General features: G+C 49.6%; 1 protein-coding gene across 1 annotated transcript in view; it reads right to left on the bottom strand.

Moving 5' to 3' along the window:
- Positions 1 to 10,111: 10,111 nt before the first annotated feature.
- Positions 10,112 to 27,012, bottom strand: part of BDH1 (3-hydroxybutyrate dehydrogenase 1) — a 31,938-nt gene continuing 15,037 nt past the window's right edge. The window contains 10 exon segments of the mRNA XM_067033505.1: positions 10,112 to 10,222; positions 10,224 to 10,469; positions 10,471 to 10,586; positions 11,971 to 12,082; positions 12,084 to 12,124; positions 20,832 to 21,009; positions 22,898 to 23,062; positions 25,598 to 25,690; positions 26,371 to 26,391; positions 26,393 to 26,444. Coding sequence (XP_066889606.1) covers positions 10,112 to 10,222; positions 10,224 to 10,469; positions 10,471 to 10,586; positions 11,971 to 12,082; positions 12,084 to 12,124; positions 20,832 to 21,009; positions 22,898 to 23,062; positions 25,598 to 25,690; positions 26,371 to 26,391; positions 26,393 to 26,444 — 1,135 coding nt within the window.

The raw sequence follows: 27,012 nt of genomic DNA, 5'->3' as shown, positions 1-27,012 counted from the left end.
CTGAGCACTAAAAAAAACAGGGATGGGAGCATGTTGCTTCTCCTCACCTATCCCCAGTGGCTCAGTCTGCAATGAGAATTTGGAACTGGAACTCAGGCCTCCCTCCATGGGTCAGAGAAAGTCCTATCCTGTTTAATCACCTCTGGGCCCTTCCAGGCCTCAGCTCTAAAGGCAGGAAGAAAACTGGAGAGGCAGCTGACTGCCCACTCCTGGCCAAGGAGAGAACACTGAGCAAAACAGGGGTTCCGAGGAGCAGAGTGACACAGCAGGTGGGCTCGGCAGTTTAATGGAATCTTCCATGGTAGGACGCACACCTGAAAATTGTGGCGAGGCTGGGCCCCCAACTAGTGCCACAATCCAGATGCCAAACTGGACAGACACACCTGCACTGGGGCCTTCCACCCTTCTTTTCCTGATAATGGTAACACTCCAGCAGGCCACCTGGCCTCCGCAAAGGCTCAGGGAATATCTTTCCTTCTCCCTCCTAGCCTTCACTTCACCCCACAAAGGTCTCTGAAAATGGAGGAAAGTTCACCAGCATCTCCCTACCCTGGTGCGTCTAAAACAAGCCCTCAGGCCCTTTCTGCTTCAGGAGTTTTCCTGCTAGTAACTATGAAGGGACAGGCAAACCCACAGTCACAGATGCCCTGGCTCTCCCCTTATATGTACAGTGGAGGAGCACAGACTAGGGGTGGGAGACCCAGCTTCTAGGCCCAAATCTGTCACTAACTCAGGGTGTGGTGTCCCCTCTTCTTTCACTGTCCCTTTCCTCGCTGTGCCTTGGAGTCACCTATTAGAAATAAGGTTCCTCGGCTCTGCCCCAGATGCACTGGTTCTGTTTTTTAATCAGATCCCCAAGAGATTCACATGCAGTTAGTTTGGGAACCAAGAGGCTGGATGACTTTGAGGTCCAGCTTGTAGTGATATGGTGCTGAGGGTCAGGTCTGTCTGAACACTGCCTTCTAAGATCTCACGCTCCTTCCTTCCAGCATCCTTTTATTCCCAGGGGCCAGAAGTCTGCAAGCTCCACCAAATTATTGCACTTTCCCTTCAAGAATTCTGTCCTTCCCAGATGCTGGGCCAGTCCCACACTGTTCCCTTCAGTGTGAACACCCTGCCAAGTACCCCACGTCCTGTTTCTACCTATCAAAACCCTCTTCACTCATCAAGGCTCCACTGAAACACAATCTGCTTGTAGGGAGCACCTGTAATCTGCCCAGTCTGAATTCTCTTCTACCTTCCCTGGGCTCCCACAAACAGTGTACATCCACTGTATACAGGATGTCCCAAGTGATGGCCAGCTCCCCTGGGTCAGAACACAGCCCACATGCCACACAGGATTGGGAACCCCTAGAGGCTGGGAATAAAAATCTTAGTGCAGATGCCCTGAAGCCTGATTATAGACAGCACTTAACCCTCAGAACTTGGATGCCAAAGGAAAAAAGAGAGGAAGCCAGGCCTAGCTAAGACATAACTGAGAGGTAACAGGAAGAACCCAAACACAGACAGCTAGAGGCAGGAGGAACAAGTCAATCTTCCCATCCTCCCCAAAGCCAAAACTGTCCAGGCTGACCCCCCTGGACCGTTTCAGGGATTTGTGCTACAGAAAATACCTCCTTTGCTGGGATCCACTTGTTTACCAGGCTCTGAGGCTGAAGCCTTTCTGGCCGATAATTCCTTAATCTACCTGCCATCCTCTTCAGGGATTTCCAGCAAGGAGGTGATGTAGGGCTGTAGTTTGTTCTGCGTTTAGCAGTCAGAAAGGGGCACCTGAAGGAAGAAATTACCTCCTCTGCCCCAGGGCCCTAGAAGGAGCAAGGTGAACAGGAAGGTGGGCTCTGGCTGCTAGGGTTCAACTTTGAGTGTTTCCCGATTTCTGTCTCTGCCTCTGGAACACCCCTGCAGTAAGGCCTAGGCATTTCTCAGAAAGGTTGGGATGGGGTCGGGTAGGGATGGGAGAGGGTTATTTAGGCTCTGGCTACACTGGCCAGGATGCCTTCTGAGTCCCTCCCCCATGCCAGGTGATGTGCTAGGGACCTTAAACACTCATCTAACAACACTGCAAGGTACCCATTGTTACCCCCATTTCAGACATACAGAAACTGAGGCTAGGAGAGACTAGATTATTTGACAGCATTATGCAATCGGAAGGTTGCAGAACAGGATTCAAAGTCAGGTCTGTCCAGCTCCAGAACTTGTGTTCTTTCTACCCAACCTTGCCCAGAATGAAACTTCTATCAAGTCTTGTTTCTTTCCCATCCTTCTGGCTGCAGGCTCTCTGAACTCCTTCCATCTCTAACAGGGCATCACCAGTGGGCTCCATTCCCCAGGAGCTGCCTGCTCAGGGACCCCCAGATTTGCCCCTTCTTTCTCTGCTGTGGGAAAACAAGAGCTCCCCCAAGAGTATCTTTTTAGTGTTCTGTTGCATTCTTTTGTTGTACACTTAACCTCATAGAAAGTCAAGCCCCAATGCCGAAAATTCCAATTTGCTGCATTCCTTGAGTCGGCGTCTACCCCTCCACGTCTGTGCTCAGCTTGAGCATATGGTCTGCTTCTACCTTCAGCCTCTAGACCACGTGCCCAAGCCCTGGTGTCACAGAGCTCCTGCCTGATCATTCTGCAAATGGTCATAGCACTGTTTGCTTGGCCACTTCATGTTGTTGGCATCTGGGCAAGGCGCAGCAGTGTTTTTCCAGGGGCACTCACTTTTTATTTTTCCTTTGAGAAAGTCGGGTGACTCCATAAGTAGGAAAAGACCCCTGCCCATTCCCGTCCCCTCACATCTGCGGTCAACCTGGGGTGCTGAGGCTATAAAGGGAAGAAGACAATTTAGATTGTGTATAGATTGAAAATGACTATTGTTATTCATTGCTGGTACAATAAAGCATTTCACTTCCTCCTCCAAACCGTGGAATCTGTCACCCTGGGTTAAAGTTTCCTAGGAGAGCAGTGAGCTGCCTGCCACTGGATGCCCTGTGCCCAGTACAGCACCTGGCACAAAGCAGAGACTCAATATAATAAAGAGGGAGAGGGAGCAGATGCTATTAAGCACAGAGGTCCCAGGTGCACTTCCGAATGTGTGAACACCTAGGGCACTTGTATTATCCTCAGTATTGCTCCTCCATTCCCATCAAATGCCCTGAAATTACACTGTGTCTTCCGCCAGTTTCTTCCATTGGAGCAAGTCCATCAATCCTGCCAGTGTGCAGGGATGTTTATGGTGCCTTTCATTTATTTTTTGGCCGCACCTTGCAGCATGTGGGATCTTAGTTCCCTGATCAGGGATCGAACTTGCGCCCCCTGCAGTGGAAGCACGGAGTCTTAACCACTGGGCCACCAGGGAAGGCCTATGGTGCCCTTCCTAATGTCACATACCTCTCACCAATCCCTAAGTGGCCTGCTGCTCTTTACTTGTTTCCTTGAAGGTGCTCTTGAGACTCCACAAAGTGTGTGTTTACTCATCCAGCACCATATTCTTTCCTTGTCTCTTTATTTATTTTATTTATTTATTTTTGGCTGCGTTGGGTCTCAGTTGCTGTGCACAGGCTTTCTCTAGTTGTGGTGAACAGGGGTTACTCTTCGTTGCGGTGCACGGGCTTCTCATCGCAGTGGCTTCTCTTGTTGCAGAGCACAGGCTCTAGGCGTGCGAGCTTCAGTAGTTGTGGCTCACGGGCTCTAGAGCGCAGGCTCAGTAGTTGTGGTGCACAGGCTTAGTTGCTCCGCGGCATGTGGAATCTTCCCGGACCAGGGATGAAACCCGTGTCCCCTGCATTGGCAGGCGGATTCTCAACCACTGGGCCACCAGGGAAGCCCCCTTTCCTTGTCTCTTAAGGCATGTCCTGCACTGCTTTGCACGCTTTCAGTCAGACATTATGAGCCAAAACCTTTGGCTAGAACACAACATGAGTAGGAGAGAGAGAGAGGCCCCAGCAGAGTAAATAACCCAGTAATGGAACAGAGATGGCTCAGCAGAGCACTTGCTGGCTGAGAACAGGCCCAGCCAGGAAGTGGCCAGGACAGAAGCATGCTTGGTGCAGTCCCTCCTGCAGCCTGAGAGCGGAGTTTAGCCCCAGAACTTCCTCCTGAAACCCAGGTGGCTACAGCTGAAGCTGAGAAGAGCAATCAGCCCACTGCTATTTCTGAAGGCGCCCAGTGTGGTTACTCAGCGAGCTGTAATTAAGCTTATCTATAATTTGATAAGTGGGAGCAGCCTCACATTTTATAGAGTAATTAAGTCTCACTGAGAGAGCAGCACAGGAATTTCTGGGCCCCAGCATCCCTGGAGGTTGGTCCCCATTCACACTCTCTCCCCTGTAATGCATGCCCATGGATGCTGAGGCCAGGATTGTCCTCAGCCACAGCCCTGGAAATACCTCCTGGCCCTGCTCTCTCCACCTCAGGCCCTCCAACAGAGCCCAGGCCACTGGCAGATCCAGACACAATGGACACACCTGCAGTGAGATGCAGGAAAGGCTCAGCCTCCCTTTCCCCATTGTTCTTTGCAAAACTGTGGGCTGGAAGAAAGTTGAGTTTAATGCTTCCCACCCATCACTCCTTCACAGGCTACGTGGTCAGCCTCCGACTGACTGGTCCAGCCCAGCTCCAGGGCCCTGATGGAGAGACTGAGGCAGACTTGGGGTAAAGGAAGGGGCCCTAGGGATGGAGGCCAGGCCTGCATTTCTGTCTTGGCTCTCCCACTTCCTGGCTCTGTGATCTTGGGCAAATGACTCCACTTCCCTGAGGCTCAGTTTCCTTATCTGTAAAGTGGGAACAGTAGCCCTGCCTAACTCATAAGCCATTTATGAGGATCAGATGAGAGATGATTTGGGAGCACACTTACATGTGAGGGGGCACACGCGTGTAAGAAATTGTCAGCGTCTTTACAAATGTATTATACCCTGTCTCAAAGTTCTTGCTGCTTGAGGGGACTTAGGTGACCATTCAGCCTGATGTGTGTCATCAAGAATGAGAGATGGGATAATCACAGCTGAAACCTTCTGTTCAGACAGTGAGGAGTATGGAAACCTTGTCAAATGAGGGACCTTGGCTCCTGAACCTGACTTGGCCATTTCCAGCCTAGTGTTCTGTGCAGTTCTGGGTCATAGCCAAGTGTCGAAGGACTTAAGTCAGAGATGGTAGATTTCAGCTCAGTCTTTGGGTAAGTTTTCCCTAACCAAGGAAATGCCATCTTAGGAAGTAAGGAGATCCTTGTCACTGGAGGGCTTCAAAGCCTGGAGGTTGGGAGTCATGCTTGATGATGGCTAAGTCCCTTTTCCTTCTCTGAGGTTCCAGGACTCCTGGCAGCCCTCCCAGCCCTAATCCCAGGCCCTGGGCCCTGGGCCCTGGCCAGTATGTGCTCACCCTATACCTCTGAAGCCACAAACCTCACAAACCACCTTCCTTGGAGCCTACACACACCAGGATGGCCTTAGATGCTCTGGGTTTGCTTGTTTTCTTGTTTGTTCTGCATCGGAGCACTGGGTCCCCAGAGCCCTCCTTGTCCCACATCCGTATCTGAGGATTCTCAAGTCTTGTGCTCAGACAACCCTCGAGCTCTCTGAGGGCAGCTCCAGAATCTGTTTCTGTCCAAAGTTTAGGTGTTGGTGTTCTTAGAGCATACCCTCAGAAACACCCAGGATGGGGCGGTGTGAGCCTAGGCCAGGCAGATTTCCTCCTGGAGGGTCGCTGATGGGCTCCTCCGGCACATCCCCTCCCAGGGAGCAGGGCCCAGAGCCTGGGGGAGGGAAGAAGGAGATGGGGGAGGGAAGGAGGAGATGACTTATGGGGCAGCACTCCGTGGTTGTACTATGCGTATGCCTACAGATCTTTCTCACTGTTACATAATTGAGGTATTTTTTTCCCCTCCTTATTTTAGATCTGGGTGCCATCTGCCCTGCTTTTCATGCATCACTAGCTCCGGGCTGGAGGTTAGCTCTGACTTGGCCACCCAGTTCTATCCGTCTCTTGGTGAGAGACTTGGGGTAGTTTGCTTCCTCATGTGTAAAATGAGAAAATAACCCCACCCTGCCTACCTCCCAAGGCTGCTGTGAGAATCAGAGGAGAGGAGGGGCGGAGCTGGCTGTGGACCGGGCCCAGCACTGCACAGGTGTGCCTGGTTGCTCTCTGGCAGCCCGGGCCTGGTGCTACCTAAGCCGAGAGAGCCTCTGCTTGTTCATGTCTGCACCTGCACCAGAAAGACTTGGTGCAGCTTTGCAGAGCCAGTTCCCGCTTGAAATACAGGAAATGAGCAGGTCTCACGAGTGGGGAGTCTGGCAGAGCCCACCGCCCCGGGCAGCGGAGGCACTCGGAGCTGCCCATGGCAAGGAGGGCCAGGCCGGCTTGTCACCTGCTTGCGCAGCCCTTGGCCCCAGGTGGAATGTAAAGCGCAGCACGTGTTCTGTAACAAGGCGCCGTCAGGAGCATCTTGCAAAAAGCCCTCACCCAGCCTCCAGCCATCAAGGGAGGGGCAGTGCGGGCTGAAGGCACCCGTCTGTGGGTCCCCACAGACAGAGGTACCACTGGGCAAAGTCCCAAGTGCAAGCCGAGTCCAGCCCACACCCGCCGCCCGCAGTGCCAGGCTTTCTCTGCACGCTTCCCCTCCTCTTGCCTGAGGCCTCGACGGAGGCCCTGGAACCAGAGCCACTTACTCAGGATTACACCACAGGGTGGCAGAGTGAGATTGGGGTGCAGGACTCTCCCCCCATCTCAGAGGCCTTGAGGAGGATCCAATGGTACAGTCAATGCCTGGTTCCTGGCCCAGGGCCCTGTGCAGGGGCCTGCTCACTAGTGCCCTGCCCTGCATAGCTGACCGGTACCTGCTGCTTGGGAGATGGGGTTATACTCCAAGGGGCCCAGGCCCAGAGCTGCAGGCCTGAATAAACAACAGGAGATGGGTCCTCAGGCCTCACCGACTGAGCGAATCCTTCCAAGGGGAGGGTGCTGGAGACAATGCTCCCACCCAAGGTGGTGCTGGTGGACACCATTAGTCCCCAGCAGCCCCAGATAGTGGGCGCAGGTGGCAGCCTCCCCTCACCCCCACAAGCAGGGGCAGCTCTGCTGACAGGCAGTGAGGGTCTAGGTACCAGACGACCCTGACCCATCCACCTGGTTCCCAGGGCTCCTGAGGCCACAGAGTGAGGTGATGGTGAACAGCATCACTCAGGAGACTTTCGTGCTGGCTCTGGATCTGCTCAGACCCACTGTGATGCTGGGTGAGTCACTTCCCCTCTCTGGGTCTCAGTTATGTCATTTATAAAATGGGAACAACCACCTCTATTCCGCCCACCTCAGCTGTCTCTTGTAAGAATCAAAACGAGACCTGCCCCCAAGGAGGGTCTCAGCTGCCAAAAGGTGAATAGTAATTGTGAGGTTTTCATTAGCATTGAGGTGATCTGGAGGGAAGTTGCTCTGGGCTTTCCAATCACTGGGATAAAAATTAAAAATCAGGGCAGCCTGCAGGCCAGCCTAGCAGTCCTGACTGAACGCCTGATGGTCCCAGCAGACGCAGATGTGTCTTCTCCAGTGTTCGGTTTACTGCTGATCCTGACCCATATGCGTATGACCATCTCCCTTTCCTGCCAGTTCCCAGGCATCCATGCACACAAGTAACTTCAAGTTCTGCATACATTTTCCTTTAATAAAATTAAGCATGGAAACAAAATCTCCCAAGATATAAAAATGAGATTCTGAAAGGCAAGCCTTGTGATTCAAAAAGCTCTTCTTGTTATGTAAAGGCAATGACCATCAAGTGTCTCTCCCTGGGGTCTGGAGGGTTTCAGTCTCCCTGCCCAACCTGTCATCCACACAGGCCCTCTGGGCCTCACCCTGCAGATAGGGAGCTGGGCAGGGCATCCCTGCTTGATGACAGAGGGGATCAAGGCCCAAAAGTCAGGCTGAATTTTCTCATTGTGAGACCCCCTTTTCTTTGGCACTCACTGCCTGAGCCCCGTGGCTGGTTCCAGCTCTCCAGGTTCTGCTTTCTCCTGGCACCAGGCTCCACGATTAAGCCAGGCAGCTACTAGAAGAGAAGGAAGAATTGTTTCTAAAGGGGCCTTGTGTCTTTGTGCCTGGACCACTTCCAAGGTGGGGAATCACCAACCCTTTGAGACCTCAGGCTTGGGTGGGAGCTCCCAAATCAGGAGCTGAGGCCACTCCGGCTGCAAAGAAGATAGGGCACCCTCTAGCGGCAGGCCTGCCCCTTCCAGGGCGAGATGGAAGGGCTGGTACTCAGGAACCTGTCCCAAGGCCTGCAGATACCTGGAGGAGGGTATTGCCTGGTTTTGGTCCAAACATGCAGGCTCTGGGCAATTACAGGGAAACTAGCCTTCAAACCCAAACCCAAGGGCTTCCCTGGTGGCGCAGTGGTTAAGAATCTGCCTGCCAATGCAGGGTACACGGGTTTAAGCCCTGGTCCAGGAAGATCCCACATGCCACGTAGCAACTAAGCCTGTACGCCACAACTACTGAGCCTGTGCTCTCTAAGCCTGTGCGCCACAACTACTGAGCCTGTGCTCTAGAGCCCACCAGCCACAACTACTGAAGCCTGCACGCCTAAAGCCCGTGCTCTACAACGAGAAGCCGCTGCAAAGAGAAGCCCGCGCACGGCAATGAACAGTAGCCCCTGCTCGCCACAACTAGAGAAAGCCTGCGAGCAGCAACGAAGACCCAACACAGCCAAAAATTAAAACAAGTAAAATAAATAAATTTATTTTAAAAAAACAAAAACCCAAACCCAAGAAGTGATAACGCAGGCTCTGCTGATCAGTGACCCTGGTTTAATTAAATCTAAGTCCATACCAGGAAGGTGAGCCATCAATGAAGGCCACCCTGAGCACCATAGAACAGGTGTGTGTGTGTGTGTGTGTGTGTGTGTGTGTGTGTGTGTGTGTGTGTGTGTGTGTGTGTGTGTGTGTGTGTGTGTAAGCACCAGGTGAAACAGACAGGGAACCTGGACCCACCCCTGGGGGAGGAGAGGCCACAGTGCCCATCCTGTGTATCATGGCTCCTTCCAAGAATGTCCCATCAACATGGGTCCCAGCCCAGGCAAGACCAAGCGGACCCAAACCAGAAACAAATTACCTCTTAGCCAATGAGCACCTCCACACAAGTTTGTCCTAAGATAAGCTGGAGAAACCTCAAATGGAAATCTCCAGAAAGTTGCCACCCCCTCCACTCAGCTCTGAATCACTGGCTGCAGGCTGCACACAGCAGCACCAAGGACATGCAAAGAGGTGCATGGTGGGCACATGGTATATATGGCACAGGTGAGGGTACAGAGCTCATCACAGGATCCTCAGATAACAGGATCCAGAGCAGCCCCAGAACATAAAATGTGAAATGTTTCTACAGCAGTGGCAGGAACGCACGACTTGGACCTTTATATTTTATATAAAGCAATATAAGCAAAATTGATTTATAAGCAACACAAGGGTAATTCGTGTATCCTCTTTGAGCCAGAAATTCTTCATGTACAAAAGAAAAAAAAAACTGCCCTTTTTACTCATGAGGCTGGTTTAAGGATCAAATGAGATAAATTTTTTTTTTTGATGTGGACCATTTCTTTAAAGTTTTTACTAAATTTGCTACAATATTGCTTCTGCTTTATGTTTTGGTTTTTTGGCCCTGAGGCATGTGGGATCTTAGCTGACCAGGCATTGAACCTGCACCCCCTGAATTAGAAGGTGAAGTCTTAACCACTGGACCACCAGGGGAGTCCTGAGATAAATTTTTTGAACTGATGCTTTGGCTTTAAAATATAAAGGATTTGGATTCTATTTTATAAAAAATCTGTTTTTAATATAAAGATGTCTGCCTAAAATCGTTGTATAAAATCAATTCCAGAAAGACAGATTCACCATGTTTGCCCTGAGGTTTGTGGGCCCCACCCACCACACTGCACCCCAGTTGAGAAGGCCCGAGCCATTCACTGGGCACACAGGTTGAACTGGGCTGCCTGCTCTGGTTAACGCTCAAACTGGTAGTGGGTCCTCCTGGGACTGGGATAATCCACTAGTGGGTAATCAAGAGGTAAGGACAAAAGCCCCTCCCCCTCCCTCCCTCCGTCCTCTTCCCTGCCCCCAGGGCTCCCCAACAGAGGCCAGTTCGAAACTCCTCAGTGTATGTAGATCCTGTTGGAGGAGATCACTCCGGGCAAGTGGGTCGTGATCCGCATTCGCACCCAACCGTAGTGGTCCATGAGGTGGTAGCGAGTGCAGGGGGTAGCCGGAGGTCAGGGTGTGGGTGCCAGCGCTGATGACGGGGGACGTGTCCGTGGAGCTGCTGTTGCAGTAGGTCTCCACCTTCGCGACCCTCCCGTCAAAGTACTTCCTGCCGTAGTCCTTGCGCACCCCCTCAGGCAGCTCGTCCCACATCTTACTGGCGATGGCCTGGATGCGCTCAGCACCGTGGAGGCTGTTGGTGGCGATGAAGTTGCCGGGTTCCACCACGCCAACCTTCACTCCCAGTGGGTGCCACCTCGTAGCGCAGGCAGTCGGAGAAAGCCTCCACCCCAAACCTGGTGATGCAGTATGGGGGGCCGGCCGCGTGGACCATGCGGCCCAGCATGCTGCTGATGCTAACCACGCAGCCTGCGGAGGGAGACAGCAAACTCCTGCTCACGGGACAATACCTGCAGAGGGTCTGGGGCCTGGCATGTTTCTGGAGGTCTGGCCAGAACCCGGCCTCCTGGCCCCTGACAGCTTATTTGTGGCTTGTCAGGCTGGGGCTCCGCCTTCTCAACCAGCCAGGGTCAGGGGGCCCCCTCGTTTATAATGAAGGCCAACTCAGGCCCACACATCAGCATCAGCATCTCTGGTATTTCCTGGGTAGCTGGCTGTTCCCAGGCAGGACAGGGGAGGAGGAAAGAGTGGAAAGCAGGCCTACATAGTGGGAGGGCACAGTAAAATGGGCAACACACAACAAGCTCTGTCTCGCCTGCCATGTTCTCCTATTGCCAATAACCCCAAATTGTTACCACCTGGTCGGGCTCCGTTGCCAAGCAGGCAGGGGCAGGGTTCTGAACCTGACTGCAGATCTAAGACATGTGGACAGAGTCTCAGGCACTGGGAGAGAGTGGGGAGCTGGAGAAGGTCTCCCGTAGGCCCAGCCTGGGGGTGCTAGGAGCTGACCACAGCCTCTCCAGGCCGTGGGGCAGTGGATGGAGGAGGAGCCATCCAGCCTGCCCAGTAAGCCCAGGCAGACTTGAGACCCACTCGCCCTGGGTGTGCACCCAGGAAGTTAAGGCACAGCCCCACCTGGGCACAGTGAAGAGACACCTTGCAGAAACCTCTATGTTGGAAGTTCTGAAGGATTGGGGTTTTCTTCCAAAACCCTACAGCTGCTCTCTGGGTTCCTCCTGTCATTGCTGGGACACTGGGATGGATGGTATGGATCTTCCCCTTTTTGCCATAATTGTTTGCTACTATAGCGAGAAAATCTGAGTCAGTGACTTCTTAGGTGGTTTGCTTACATTTGGCCACCTAATGTGGTTTGGGCGTTTGTTTTGGCAATTTCTAATCTTGATTATTACTATTATTATTTTCACCTACTACCACAATTGTCTCATTGGTTAACTATGGCATAGTAACCCATGGAATGGATATACCAACATTTACTTAACCACACCCCTCTCCACACCTGATGTGTACACACAGCTCCGTGCACAAAGGTGGTTATTTGTCTAGATTAGGTTCCCAGACTGGGATTACAACTGTAATCTTTTAGCCTTTGGTGCAGACTGCTGACCTCTTACCTGCTCTACTTTCTGAAAATCACACATCCCTTTCTGCCCTCCCCCCGGTCCAGGGCACCCCTGCTGGCCACCATCCATGGCCCTGTGTGGCCCTTGGGGTCATGCACTCAGCCAGCGAGGGCAGTGGATGTCGAGTCTGCTGAGACCTATTTCCATTCTGAGCAAAGATGAAAAGGTAGAGCAGGCCCAGGGGGCAGGAAGAAGGCCCCTTTCCAACTCACCTGTGGCCCTCTGGATGAGGGGGAGAAAGGGTTTTGTCCCCCACACTGTGCCCCAGAGGTTTACTTCCACCACTTCCTTGTAGGTCTCCATGCTGGTGAACTCCACATCCCTCAAACACTGAGATGCCCGCATTGTTAACCAGGCCCTACAAGCCTGGACAGGAGGGGACAGAACCGCACTCATCACAGGGCTCAGCCTCCAATATCACCCATCGGCCTGCAGGCCATTCCCCTCCTCACTTTCATTCCTTTTCCCCATAACTTGCCAGCTTCTTGTCCAAGGCTCTCGGGACACGTTCTAGAGTCACTCAGGAATGACAGGAGATGGAGAGGCCTAAGCTGCTGGCTGTGACCCTCCCTTCAGTCTCGTGTCCAATTCTCATCTCACTTCTGCCTGCAGCGACTCTCTGACCCATCATGACCCAGCCCTCCTCCAGCCTGGAGCCCCACCTCACCTCACTCATTTCTACCCTATTCCCTCCAGTCTCATCCTGCTCCCTGCACCTGGGCACCTGTTTATTCATTCCTGCCTCTGAGCCTTCACTTATATTCTCCCTCTTGCCAGAAACCAGGGGAACCTCAGGAGTCTTCCAGGCCAAGCCCTCTCTGGAGGATCAGAGAGGGGATGCAGTGTCCAAGGTCACACAGCAAGTTAGAGGTTCAGCCAAGCCTTGATGTCAGGTGGGGCCCCCAGTCCAGCTCCACTCCAAGACCCTCCTAACCACTACTCCATCCTCTGTGAACCATGCACTATTGGCTGGGTGTCATGTGGTGAGCCCCTGGCACCTGGTAAGCTGTTCATCAATATGAACAATGGACACACCAGGTCTTTGCGGGTAGCGAACACCCCTCAGCTTTGTGTGGTCCCATGGGGCTTAGTACAGGGTCAGAGCAAACATGCCCTCTCTGAGTGTACTTGGGTTGACTGTTTCCTGCAGGGCCAGCTAAGGGCCAGATAAGTAGACTCAGAGAACTGGGTGCTAGAAGGATCACTGGAGTCTGTTTAGCCTGATTACTACTCTCACAGCTAGGGAAACAGAGGACCCAAGGGGGAAGCCTCGCTCCGGTGTGACCAGTGAGGCTGAGGCAGAGCTGAACTGGGGGACAGGGCAATTAGGAGGCAGCCTTGTGCTGCAGGGCCCCCTCTGAGCTGTCTTTTGGGTGTAAGGACTGTATGGGCTGGAGCCTCAGGACGGTGGGGCCTTGCCTCTTCTTTGGGGAATCCCTCAGGATTTAGTCTCCGGTGGCCACGAAAGTGCTCCTTGCCAAGGTGTAGCCTCAGGGCAGAGCTGCCTCCTGGGGGGCTGACCCCTGCCTGTGGAAACTCTGGCCCTGCTTCACCCCTAGTTAATCATGGAAATGAGTTTGTGTAAATGACAGAGTAATTGGTCTCTAGCTTCTTTCCTTCATGTTACCCAAATTAAAGCTTCATCAACTGACCTCTGGTGCCTTCTCCTTCAATTATGGAGAATTAAGGTCATTTATTAGAGGAAGGAAATGGCCGGTTAACAAAGTGCTCATGACGCTCTCACCCTCACTCCCCATGGTGGCTTGCGCCCCACTCCTCTCACCAGGAGGAGCAGGAGGCCTCTCACCAATTGTCAAGGCTGCCACTTCACCCTCCAACTTCCATACCATCAGCCATCCATCCTTCTCTCTTATGCAACTTCCACTCCTCCCTTGCACCTGGCTCCCTCCCTTCAACGTTGTACACAGCAGATGCTCAATAAATGTTTGTCAGGTGAATGACTGTCTGTAAATACCATGTCCCCATATCCTAAAGAACTTTTTCTTAATCATGCTACCCCCTCACACCACCATCTTGCTCTCCTTCCCTCCACGGCCAGGCTTCTGAGAACACAAGCTGCACTCTCCAGTCTCCCATTTCCCTGCCATTCTGGGTCCCGGCCCCATGCTGCTGCAGGGAGTCCAGGGCGGCCCATGCTAAGGACGCCTCCCTCATCCCTCACCCCCGCCATCTTCACTGGCCTCAACCTCTCCCCCAGCACCTGGTGTAAGCACCACTTACAGATCCTGACCCTCACTCCTCCCTTCGTATTAACGATACCCAAGCATCTCCTCCATCTTCCCTGACCCCTTTCTTCCTCCTGTCCCCCCAGGTCCTGTCCTAGTGCACCTTCCCTCAAATGACACTCAATGCTTAGGCAGCCTCATCTTCTTTATGTTCATGGAAATTTCCAGCTGCTTTGTGTTTGATTCATATGGCACAGTATCACACAACATAAAATACATAGTCCTTTTATCCAGCTAAAGATTAATTACATCTGACACCGATAACGAAAAAAGTTTAACTGAACTTGACCTGTGGAAGCACACTGTTCCTGGATCACAGCTCTGACGACATGATAAGTAGCAACAGTCTGTGGATAAAGGAGCTCGCTGGAGTCCTCAGCCAGCATTCTGAATAAACTCATGGCATTCCTGCTGGTCTAGGTGACAGCTGTTTTCCTGCAACAGCCCCATCGCCACCTCCGAGTAACTGTTCCAATGTACCCCTGGGGAGTCATGGCTCTCTCCCAACCCCACCTCCTCCTCCGATCACTTTTACCTGAATGTCCCACAGGTCCCCAACTCATCCTAACCAACCAACACACCAAGTGCCCAGTGGCCCAAGCCTGCTCCTCTTCCTTGCTAATAGTTTCACTGTCATCTTCAACTCCTCCAGCCCCTTCATTTCTTCTCCATCTAATGAGTCAAGAGTACTAGTAATATTACTGAGAAAGATCAAAAGGACAGCTGCCAGGCCCTGAACGAAGCACTTTGCATCCATTCCTTCGCCTGATCCTCACAACCAACCTATAAAAAAGTATGACAGATACTAAATTGTTCCATATCTGGATGAGGCAACTGAGGCTCAGAGAGGTTAAGCATCTTGCTCAGTGTCACCCAGCTAACTCAGTGGACAGGAAGGCATTAGGACCCAGGTCTGTGTGAGGACACAGCCCTTGCACTTAACCCTGTGCTGCTGTTGCCTTCCTTTGCTGCGTCATTAGAATCGGTGCCTTCTTTCCTGTGTCTACAGCATTCGTTTGGGTCCCTGTTGCCTCCCTCCTATGTTGTTGGAGAAGCCCTCCCAGGTCTCCCTGTCACAGTCTCTTTCCTCCTCCTCCATCCTGATCTGACCCCCTCCGGCAGACTCTCCACCTCCGTCAACCACTTCCTGCTCCTATGCTTCCCTTCCAGAGTGGGGCATGCGAGGCCTCCTTTCCCATGCTTCTCACCCACTCCCCACCAAGGACTTTGCCCTCTCTGAGCCTGAACAGCCTGCCACTCCTCTGACATCTCGGCCCCTCCTGCCTCCGCTGCTTCCTGGCTCCGCTCAGCTCTCCTGCCCCTCAGCCTGAGAGCAGCTTTAGTTGAAATGTCCCTGCTGTGGTCAGATTGACATGTGAGCCTCACAGATGGACAAGCTGAGACCCTCACAGGTGAAGGGACAAGCCCAAGATCACACTTCTAGTAAGAGGCTAAGCCCAGAGTAACTCCAGTCTTCACACTCCCAGACCAAGAGTGCCCCAGATGTAGGGTCTTCCCTGTCCATTGCATAACGTCTCCAGTGCTATAACTGTTCCTCATAGGTCCCACTGTGAAGCCACTGACTTCCACTTGGCTGGTGCCCAACTACAAACTTCTCCTTCCAGCTCATACCCTTTCGGGTGCTCAGCACACTACCAAGTACCCAGTAGGCACTCAATAAATCTTTACTGAATGCAAGATAAGGGATGGTTTCAAGATCAGGCCAGGCCCACAGCCTGCTGGTTGGTCTACTCACTTGGCTTTTCCCTGCAGTGGGGAAGAGAGGGCTGGTTACAGGCTCTGGATGTCCAGTCCCTCAGAACCCTGCTGGGGAGCAAAGGGGCTTATGGCAGATGGCTTACCAGCTCTAATGGGACAATGCCCTTCATCTCACCACCATGGCTGGCTCCCCTGGCTTTGGCAGCAACTGTTCCACAGAGCCAGGGTGAAAGGCATCAAACTCGCCATCAAAATGTGCCCTCCATGGTGGCGGCAATGGGAGTGGGGAGAATGCACCTGTCTCCCGGAAGGTTCCTGCTGGGGTCGATGGGTGGAGTAGAGTCAGAGCGGCCACCAGCTTAGGAAAGGCATCTGGTCCGAAAGCTCAGGGAGGGCACCACCTGGAGGCCAAAGACAGTATTGCCTGGGAAGGCGGGAATTTGCACTGTTTTACCAGGAAAAAGACAGTTGGGAGGAGCGGCAGGAAGGGAGAGAAAGAGGGAGAGGGAGACATGTGCAACCACGTATCTGACAGATTTATTTTCTTTTTCAGACCTAAAAATCTTCACATCTTTCTTCCAAAAAATGCAGTATTGGTTAAGTAAGGTCATGGTGAGTGGTTTAACAGCCCTTCCCGAAATGCATCGAGCGGAAAAAAGCAGCAGGGAAAGGTTTGTGTGTCAGGGTGGTGCCGGGGTTTGAGCCCAATCCACAGGCAGGGGGTGAGTGCTTCCCCCTGCAACCCAGGGTCCTCCCCGCCTTGCCCGGTTAGGCTAACTGGCCAGACTAGTACAGGGAATGGAGGTGATTCTGCCCTGGTGGCAGAGGACAACAAGGACCAGGGTCTGTGTACGCAGGTGCATCCCTTAAGAGGTGCCCAGTTGTTCCAGATACAGCTGGAAATAAGGGCATTGCCACCTGTCCTGACCTGCTCAGGTTAATGCAATGAGGAAACTGCTTTTTAAAAAAACCTGTTATATGACAAAGCTCTATGCAAATTCAGGTATTATTAAACAGGAGAAAAGTGTCATTCACTCAGCAAACATTTCTTGGGCCTGTCATGTTCCAGAACTGTGCTAAGAACACAGACACAAAAATAAATAACTCAGCCTCTGTTCTCAGAGAGTCAAGTTTTAGGGAAGGAGGCAGATGGGTAAGCAAAGAATACGGGGTGACTTTGCTGTATGAAAGCTTGTGGGAGGTGGGAGGCTGCACAGAAGGTGGGGTGGGCAGGGAAGAGCCTCCGAAGGCAGTGCCAGCTGAGGACACTAACCAGAGGGGGCCTGGGGTTGGGGCACTTCAGGAGGAGGGGCGCTACGGTCCTGCCGTAAGCCACTGCAGGCAGAGCAGAGGCAGAGGAAGTGGTGGGACGTGAGGCTGGAGAGGGGGGCAGGGGTCTGCTTGGGGTCAGGGGCGAGCTGCTGGAGGATCTGAATCAACTAGACATCACTTATTGTTTACTGTGCTTCGCACTGTGCTAAGCATTTGACATGCATTATCTCATTAGTCCTCACGTCCTAAGCAGGTTGTATTACCATAGTTCCTGTATTCTATGACACATATTTCTTTCACCATAGGGATGAGCTACAATCGATGTGAAAATTAAACACTGTCAGTCATAATTTAATTGGTAGTGACTTTTCTCAGTGGTCTACAGAACAGTGATGAATCTTATGAGAGGAAAGGAGTAGCTGCCAGAGGATGAAGTGATGGAGAAATGCCTACTCTCAGCCGAGGGCTTGCCTGGGCTACAGCTGGTACTGAAACAAACATCCCCAGTAAGGCCAGAGCGGGAAGCACGAGGATGGTCAGCATACACCAGCGGTGGAAAGTTCTCTGCAGGCTGGGCTGAGTGTCAATGGTTTGAACCAGGAGGGCCCTAACCCCAGGTTCTCCAGGGAGCCTCCCCAGTGGCCCTGGAAGAAGCAGCACGGTGTAGCACCAGGAATACCAGCCACATCCAGAGTCACCTCTGCACAGAGCAGCCAGGTGTGAGGTTCAGTCCACGCTGAACCCCCCTGGTATGCCAGTCTTCCCAAACGACATGGTGTTCCAGCTATGGGGGAGCAGACAAGCCTGTAGCTCCTGATGCCTTCCCCACAGAGAGCTGCACTAGAGAAGAGCTCCCTGGATGCCATCTTCAGGTCCAGAGGCTGGAGGGGCTGATGCCCACCGACACCTCTCTTTCCCACAGACAGCACGTGGGCATTAAGAAAACACATATCTTGTTTTAATTCAGTCTTCATATTGTGGTTCCTCAATGAGCCCCTTGGCGTAGAGCCCGCGTGGCCTGAGTCTCCGAGGGATGCTATGTCTACTCCTGATAACATGGATTCCAGCTGCTATCAAGAGCTGAGTGACATTTCCTCCTTGGAACTTTGTTAACCCTGCTGCCATCTGGCAGCAGCTCTCAGGCCCCACGCCAGACCTGTGCCTCTAGCCAGCATCAAGCCAATGCCCCTGCAGTTCCCGGGGGAAGCCCCTCACTCTAAGCCAGGGTACCGGCAGGAGCTTAGTTTGGCAGCTTGGCAGCTAAGAGCCTTCTCACAGAGGAAACCGGGGGTTAAGCTCACAGCCCACAGCTTCAGGCTCAGCATTCAGGGCCTAGGAGAGAAACCCCACCCTCCTACCTTCTCCTGACAGACCTCCCAGGAGTCCTCATCTGCCTCTGAGCAGCCTGCATGTCCTGCTGTCAGTTTGCCTCCAGATGTTCAAAGGAAACTTTTCCCAACCCCCCTCAGCCCACAGCCCGCAGACTATGGCAGTCTGTCCCCTTCTGGATCCACCTGTCCCGGGGCCCAGGCTGCACTGCCCGGGCCACACTGCCTCCCTGGCTCCAGGGTTCCTGTCTTTGTCCACGTCTGTCTTGCTGCTCAGGGACAAGCATTCGGTCCTACTGTGTTGGTGCCTGTGTAACTGGTTTATTGATAAACCCACTTCTTTCACTATCCCTTTAAACTTCATCTGTAAGCTATTTTACCACCCCTGGATGAAATTTCAGGCAAGTCTTGTAGCTTTTCCACTCATTCTCAGATAACAGAGAACCTCTTTGTTTTGACAGGGAGTCCAGTTCAGTCTACTAATCAAATAACTCCTGTCCAGTCTGGCTTGAATACCCAAACTCTCAAACTCATATCCAGTTTGGATCTAGAGACTGTCATACAGAGTGAAGTAAGTCAAAACAAATATCGTATTTTAATGCATATATGTGGAACCTAGAAAAATGGTACAGATGAACAGGTTTGCAGGGCAGAAACAGAGACACAGATGTAGAGAACAAACGTATGGACACCAAGGGGGGAAAGTGGTGGGGGTGGGTGGTGGTGGTGTGATGAATTGGGAGATTGGGATTGATATGTATAAAATGGATGACTAATAAGAACCTGCTGTATAAAAAAAATAAATAAAATGAAATTCAAAAAAACCCAACAACTTATATCCAGTTTAGAGCCTGCCCTGACCCAGGCCTGGCAGGGCTGTGCGAAGTGGGAGTGGGATGCCAGGTAGCAGGGCTGGAGGCTGGCCTTCTCACTATTTTCTAGTTCGTCCTCCTCTCCTATTCCTTAATCTCTGACCCTTCCAGGGCTGGATGCAGGGGCTGGCTAATGAAAGGGCAAGATGTAGTCTTCTGAGGGTGGTGCCATTGTTGTCTACTCTTGGAGCCCTGGGACAGCAGATGCTCAAGAGCTGGTCCTCCCTTCTTGGGACACTTTTCTGGTTTCCTCAGAGATCCTTCCACTGGACCATCCCCTCCTCTACCTGGGCATCTCCTCCCTCAGCCTGGGCTTCAGTGGGACACCCTTCTGGCTGAGTCACACGCACCCTCCTAGAAGTCTATGGCACAGGTGCCCTTAATATGACTCCAGGCAGCTCTCCCATTGTCCATATCAGGTCCAGGCGGCAGTGTCCTGCCTGGGTAGAAGGACAGCCCTCTCTCTAGGGGTTCTCTTTGCTCTGCTTCCAGATGAGCCAACTCCACCCTCATTTGGGGGCTTTTAGACTTCTTTTGGTAAACACTAACACACCATTTTTTGACCTCCAAACTCCAAGGCACAAAATGTAAGTTCTCCAAGTAAGTTCTCTTGAAGCCCACCTCATTTTAGTTGAGACCAGAGGGAAAATAGCACAGCACCCTAACTACCCTTTCCAACCCTTCAACCTCTTCTACCTCAATTTATTATAACATTGAGGCAGGTCATGGGCAGAAAGGTTTCACAGCCTCTCAGCATTTATTGTTAGGCAGTCTAGCACCTCAAGGCAGAATGTGAGGACACTCAGCACATATTATATGTGAGCATCTATCACAAGTATTAGAAACATGATGACAAGAGAAACAAGTCTGGGGTGTTGTAATATTACAGGATGAGCCAAAGAAGGAGCCAGCAAAGGAGATGGAGAAAAACCAAGAGTGCAGTGTGTTCACAAAGTGAAAAAACAAAGTGTTACAACCGAGAGTGGTTTGTTTGGTCAAAGCTGCTGACAGGTTGCATATGAAAATGGTCTGAGAAGTAGCCAATGGATCTGACAAAATAGGGGCTGCCGGCCTCCTTGATAAAAGCCGTATCAGAGGCATTCAGAGCCCCTCCTGGTCTGGTCCTGCCTTCCTTTCTCAGCTTCCTCTTCCTCCACAAAGGGCACTAGGCTTCAGCTACCTCAAAGTACCAGTGATGTCTGGATGTGCCACCGCCGCCCATCACGGGGAACTCCTGTTCGTCCTTCCAGATGGTGATGAAATGCCATCTTGGCCCACCAAGCCTTCCCTGTGCTCCCGGAGAGGCAATCTTTTCCTCCTCTGATACAAATCTTCCCACTACCACCCCCCATGCTCATTCACACTACACCCCTATCACTTATTGGGCTTCAGCCACAGAGGCCTCCTGCTGTTTCTCTAGCCCCCCAGGCACACGCTCTCCTTGGGGGTTTTGGCTTGGCCGTCCCCCTTTCCCACACGTATCTGCATGACTCACTCCCTCACTTCTCAGTGAAGTCCTACTTCCCTCGTTAAAACCGGGCACCCCTTCCACCACATTCACCCTCCATCTTCTTTTCCTGCTTTATTTTCCTCCATAGCTTTTATCATCCCACAGAGAAGCAATTTACTTATTTACCGTATTCCTTGTCTATCTCCTCCCCGCACGTAAACTCTACAGGGCAAGAATCTGTCACTGAATTGGTACATGCTGTAGCTCCAACAGAGAATGTTGTTGGATCATAGCAGGTGCTCAATAAACATCTTTTGGTGAATAAACAAATAAACAGAGTGGTAGGAGCAAAAGCCCCATCTAACTAGGTTGGGGGAAAAAAACGGAAAGTAAATGAAAATATCTAGTACAAGAAACCCTCTCAGGGTGCTTTTCTATAAAGGGAAGCAGAGAAATGGGGTGGTAGCACACACAGGAAGTGGAGTTGTGTCGTGGTGTGTGTGTGTGTGTGTGTGCACACAAATGTACATGTGCCAAAATGATCTGGTAGAGAGTGAGGGGTTAATGATGTGGGAGGGTGGAGACACCTATCTGGTGAAGCCAAGTCCTTGAGTTGGCCTGAGGCACTGAGATCTGAAGCACAAGAGGAGGGGTAACTAAATAAGAACAGGCAGAGTGTTTGGCAGATGTAGCTAGAATCTATCATGTGGCTTAACATCGCAGAACCAGCTTGGAAGACTAGTCTCCCATTTTCAACTCCTGCAGCACTTTATCCATAGTCCCTAATGGCTCTGACCATTTTCTGGTTTGCATAACTAATTCAGACCTCTAGTGACTTCTGCCCCCTCTAGCTCTTAACCAGAACAGACAGACCATGACACAGTAAGAGTCAAGAGGTAGACACCACCAGACATAACCTGGCAGTGATCTTGCCTGGTATAATCCTCAAAGTGTGTGTCACTAACTCATAAAATCACCGCTGCAGGAGTGGAAGGACCTAAGATCACCCAGTCGGACCCTCTCATTTAAGTAAGAGCAGACTGGGGCTCGGGCAGGGGAAGTGCTTGCTCAGTTCCCAGGTTAGTGGCTGATCTAGGACTAGCACCCAAGGCCCTGACTCCCTCTCGAAAGCTCCTCTGCAACATTAAGTCCAGGTGTACTCCCACTTTGTCCCTGGACAGGCCAGCACAATGGCACAGGTGCTGAATATATGAATGAGGAATTTTAAAGGCACAAAGTGTTTTGAGGCATCATGACTCCTGCCAGGACCTGTTAAGGCAGGTCCACATTATACAGAGAACCCAACCTTAAGCAAGGCCACACCCATTTTCCCCCAAATCTCTTCACCATTAGAGGGAGTAGGCACTGGTACAGCTTTTGAGGGGAGCACTTTGGCAGATCTGAATAAATTCTAAAATCTGCACACCTTTCCACCTAGCACTTTCACATCTAGAAATTTTTCCCAAGAATTACTAATGAAAGATAGGTGCAAGACTATTCACTGTGGTTTTGTTTATAATAACAAAAATAAGAAATACAGTGCTCAGATGAATTGCAGTTACTTTGGGGCAAGAGACTGAAATGAAAAGACTTCACTTTTTTACACCACATACTTCTGTATTGTTTAAATCTATTAGGAATATGTACTACTTTCATAATGCAAAAGAAGTAAAAATTAAAAGGACAAATAAACTCTTCTCTGATCTAGAAATATGTTCAGATCATGACAATGCAAATTACTTTAGTATCTGTACTTGTTTATATTATTGAATTTTTTACATTTACATTTTTTACATGGATGAATCTCAAACACATTATGCTAAGTAAAATAAACCTGGTACATAAGACTACTCATTGTATGATTCCATTTATTTGAATAGTCCAGAAAGGAAAATCTAAAGAGGCAGAAATCAGTGGCTACCTAGTACTAGAGGTAGGTGTGGGTAGGTGTGCAAATGATCAAGAGGGAAATTTTTGAAAGTTGGAAATGTTCTAAAAATGGATTGTGGTAAATGTTGCAGAACTTGCTAAATTAGGGGAATTGTCTCCTAATTACTTTCGCAGCTTCATGTCCCAATGCTTCCTTTCATGCATCCTAAATTCCACTTTACGAGTCCCAGTGGAGCCTCATACTTCCAAGCCTATGGTTAGGTTACTCCTTCTGTCTGACAGGTCATTCCTCCCAGTCTCCACCTATGACAGCATTATTCATTCTCCATGGCCCAGAACAAATGTCACCCCTTTTGTCATGCCAGAGTCAATCCCTTCCTTCTGTGTATTCTCATTAAACATTCTTTGCACAACCCTGAGAACACTCTCCACTCTAATTCTTCCAGCTGTGTCTGTGCATGGCTGTTCCATAACCACTGGACAATGCTCCTTGGGGACAGGGATCGGGTCTTACTCTTCTTCAGCACCTAGCAAAGTGTCAAGAACATCATTAGCATTTGGCAAATGAACGGGTGAATGGATGAATGAATGAAGCTATGAAGAACAAGAGACACTGAAGTGAATGGAAAAGATATCAGCTGTTGTAAGCAACAGATGAGCCAGTTGTTGGGAAGGCAATTAAAAAACAACTACAAACACTGGCCCAGGTTCTGGGCAGTACTGATATTAAATACTCAGCTTGAAGTAAGATTCTGGGAAGATGGCAGACTAGGAACCACCAGGAATCTGTCTCCCCACCTAGACAATAAGTGCACTGGCAGAATCTGTCTAATGTAACTATTTTGGAATTCTAGAATCTGTTGAAGGCTTGCAACTTCCAGGAGACTGTATGGATAGTAAATTGTGGTTGATTTTGGCCAATCTAACCACTTCTATTCAACATATTACTGGAAGTTGTAGCCAGAGCAATTAGGCAAGAAGAAGAAATGAAAGATATCCAAACTGGAAAGGAAGAAGTAAAACTATCTGCTTGTAGATGATATGATCTTACATGTAGAAAACCCTAAAGATTCCACAAAAGTAAAACCCTGTTAGAAATAACAAGTGAATTCAGCACAGTAGCAGGATAAAAGTCAACACATAAAAATCAGGCACATTTCTACACATAAACAATGAACAATCTGAAAAGGAAATGACAAAAACAATTCCATTGACAACAGCATCAAAAAAGAATAAAATACTGAGGAAGTAGCTTAACCAAGAAGGTGAAAGACTTGCACAATGAAAACCACAAAACATTTCTGAAAGAAATTAAAGGTGAAAGGAATAAATGTAAACACATCCTGTGTTCATGGATTGGATGACTTAATACTGTTAAAATGTCAATACTACCCAAAGCAATCCACAGATTTAATCCAATACCTGTCAAAATCTTAATGATGTCTTTTTAGAGAAAGAGAAAACTATCCTAAAATTCATATGGAATCTCAAGGGACTCCAAATAGCCAAAACAAACTTGAAAAAGAAGAACAAAACTGGAGGACTCAGACTTATTGATTTCAAAACTTACTACAAAGCTATAGTAATCAAAATAGTCTAGTACTGGCATAAAGACAGACCAATGGAATAGAATTGAGAGCCCAGAAATAAACCCTCATATATATGGTCAAATGATTTTTGACAAGTGTACCTTGACCACTCACTGGGGAAAGGACAGTCTTTTCAACAAGTTGTGCTGGGAAAACTGGATATCCACATGTACAAGAATGAAGTTGGACCCTTATCTAATACCACACACAAAAGTTAACTCAAAATGGATCAAGAACCTATGTGTAAGACCAAAACAATAAAACTCTTAGAAGAAACATAGGGCAAAAGCTTCATGACATTGGATTTGGCAATGATTTCTTGGATATGACACCAAAGGCGCAAGTAACAAAATTAAAAATAGGCAAATTAGACTTCATAAAAATTTTTTAATTTTGTATATCATAGACACTATCCCCAGAGTAAAAAGGCAACCCACAGAGTGGGAGAAAATATTTGCAAATCACATATCTGAAAAGGATTTAATATCCAAAATATATAGGAACTCCTAAAACTCAACAAACAACAACAAAAACATACCATTAAAAAATGGGCAAAGGACTTCAATAGACATTTCTCCAAGGAAGATCTATGAATGGTCAGTAAGCACATGAAAAGGTTCTCAACATCAAAAATTATGAGGGAAATGCAAATCAAAACTACAATGAGATATCACCTCACACCCATTATGATGACTATTATCAGAAAAAAACCCAGAAAACAACAAGTATTGGCAAGGATATAGAGAAACTGGAACCCTTGTGCACTGTTGGTAGGAATGTAAAATGGTACAATCACTGTGGAAAACAGTGTGGCATTTCCTCAAACAATTTAAGATAAAATTATCATATGATCCAGTAATTCTACTTGTGGGTATATACCCCAAAGAACTGAAAGCAGGATCTTGAAGAATAGTTGTACACCCATGTTCATAACAGCATTATTCACAATAGCCAAAATATAGAAGAAATCCAAATGTCTGTTGACAGATGAATGGATAAGCAATATACGGCATACACACAGTGGAATATTACTCAGCCTTAAAAAGGAAGGAAATTCTGTAATATGCTACAGCATGGATGAACCTTGAGGACATTATGCCAGATGAAATAATCCAGTCACAAAAAGACAAACACTGCACGAGTCCACTTATATTAGGTACTTAGAGTAGTCAAATTCGTAAAGACAGAAATTGTAATGGTAGTTGCCAGGGACTAGAGGGGAGAGGATAATGGGCAGTTATTGTTTATATTAGGTATAGACTTTCAGTTTTGCAAGATGAAAAGTGTTATGGGGATGGATGGAGGTGATGGTTGTACAACAATGTGAAATATTTAATACCACTGAACTGTACACTTAAAAGTGGTTAAGATGGTAAATTTTATTTTATGTGTATTTGATTGCAATTTTAAAACCCTACCAAACAATAACTATGTATAAAGGGACAATGATTATGACGATGACCCATCTCTTACCTTCATCAAGTAGCCTTTTGAATGTAGATGCTTGGCCAAGGAGAACCCAAATCCAGAGTCACAGCCTGTGACCAAGACAGCTTTGCTGCCAACCTGTTTTAAAAGGTCAGACCCCACATTAGGAACCCAGGATCCTGAGGGCTGAATGACCAGGCCTCCTCTGGGCAGTAAAAATTAGGGCTTTCTGAGTGGGCGAGGCCTGGCCCTCCCCACTTGTCTCTTGCTGTTTGGAGAAGCACCCTGGTATAGTAGAAATGCTTGGACTCTGAATCAAGAGACCAGGTTCTAACCCACTCTACCACCAACTAGCAATATTGCTTGGGGAAGTTACCTCCTCTTTCTGGACCTCAGTTTCCTCATCTACAATCACCATCATCACCATCAACATCATCACTATCATATTCATCGTCTAGTATTGAGTACCTACCATGGGCAAGGCACTGTGCATGCATTATTTTAATCCTCACAATAACTCCATATAATAAGTATGATTATTATATCACGTTACAAGTGAGGAAATAGACATTTTTAAATGCCCAACATAATTAGCGATAGAGCTGGAACTGAAAGAAGGACTGAGAGATTTCAGAGTCTAAACTCTTAACCCCTAACTTCATTTGATGGGGCAGGGGTTGTTTAGCGAGTGAGAGAGTGGCTCTGAGTGCCCTGGAAGCACTGAAGCCCTTACTCTGAGGATGGGTCAGGGCCTGGGAGCCCAGGGTGGAGGGCTCTGACCACCTGGCCGGCTCCCAGGTAGCCGGGCTGCCACTCACTGGGTTCACCGAAGCAGCGTTAAGTCCGACGGTCGACAGGGACAAAGGAGGCAGAGTGAAACGGCAGCGAGCCTCTGAAAGAGGAAAGAAAGCCATGAGAAGAGGCTGTGGTCACACCAGACCTTGTTCTGGGGTGGAAGCAACTCAACAGGCCCTCAGGCACCAGTACCCACCCTACTCACTACTCCCACCCCAAACCCCTGAGGGCAACCTGCTGGTACCACTGAGGAGGAGGGCCTGTTTCCTCCAGGTTACTAGTCTGGGACAAAGTGGGCCAGCAGTTGCAGTGGACATTTTTGCCACTGTGTAGGAAGAGCCTTCCAGTGATAGACCTGTTAACAAAGCCTTCTGCAAATGCAACATCTTAACCCTTAGGTTTTACATGGCTTCCTGATAGTTTTTTTATTTTGAAATAATTCTAGATTCACATGAAGTTAAGAATACAGAGATGCCCTGTACCTTTTACCCAATTTCCCCTAATGGTAACATCTTGCAAAACTCTAGTATACAATATCACAACCAGGATATTGACATATGCATTGAAAATACAGAACAGTTCCATCACCACAAGGATCCTTTGTGTTATCCTTTTATAGCCACACCCACTCCCACATCCTCTTTAACCACTATTCTGTTCTCTAC

Source organism: Kogia breviceps, chromosome 5 (assembly GCF_026419965.1).
Source record: "Kogia breviceps isolate mKogBre1 chromosome 5, mKogBre1 haplotype 1, whole genome shotgun sequence".
NCBI classification, from domain to species: domain Eukaryota; kingdom Metazoa; phylum Chordata; class Mammalia; order Artiodactyla; family Physeteridae; genus Kogia; species Kogia breviceps.
This window is presented reverse-complemented; position numbering and strand designations above follow the sequence as displayed.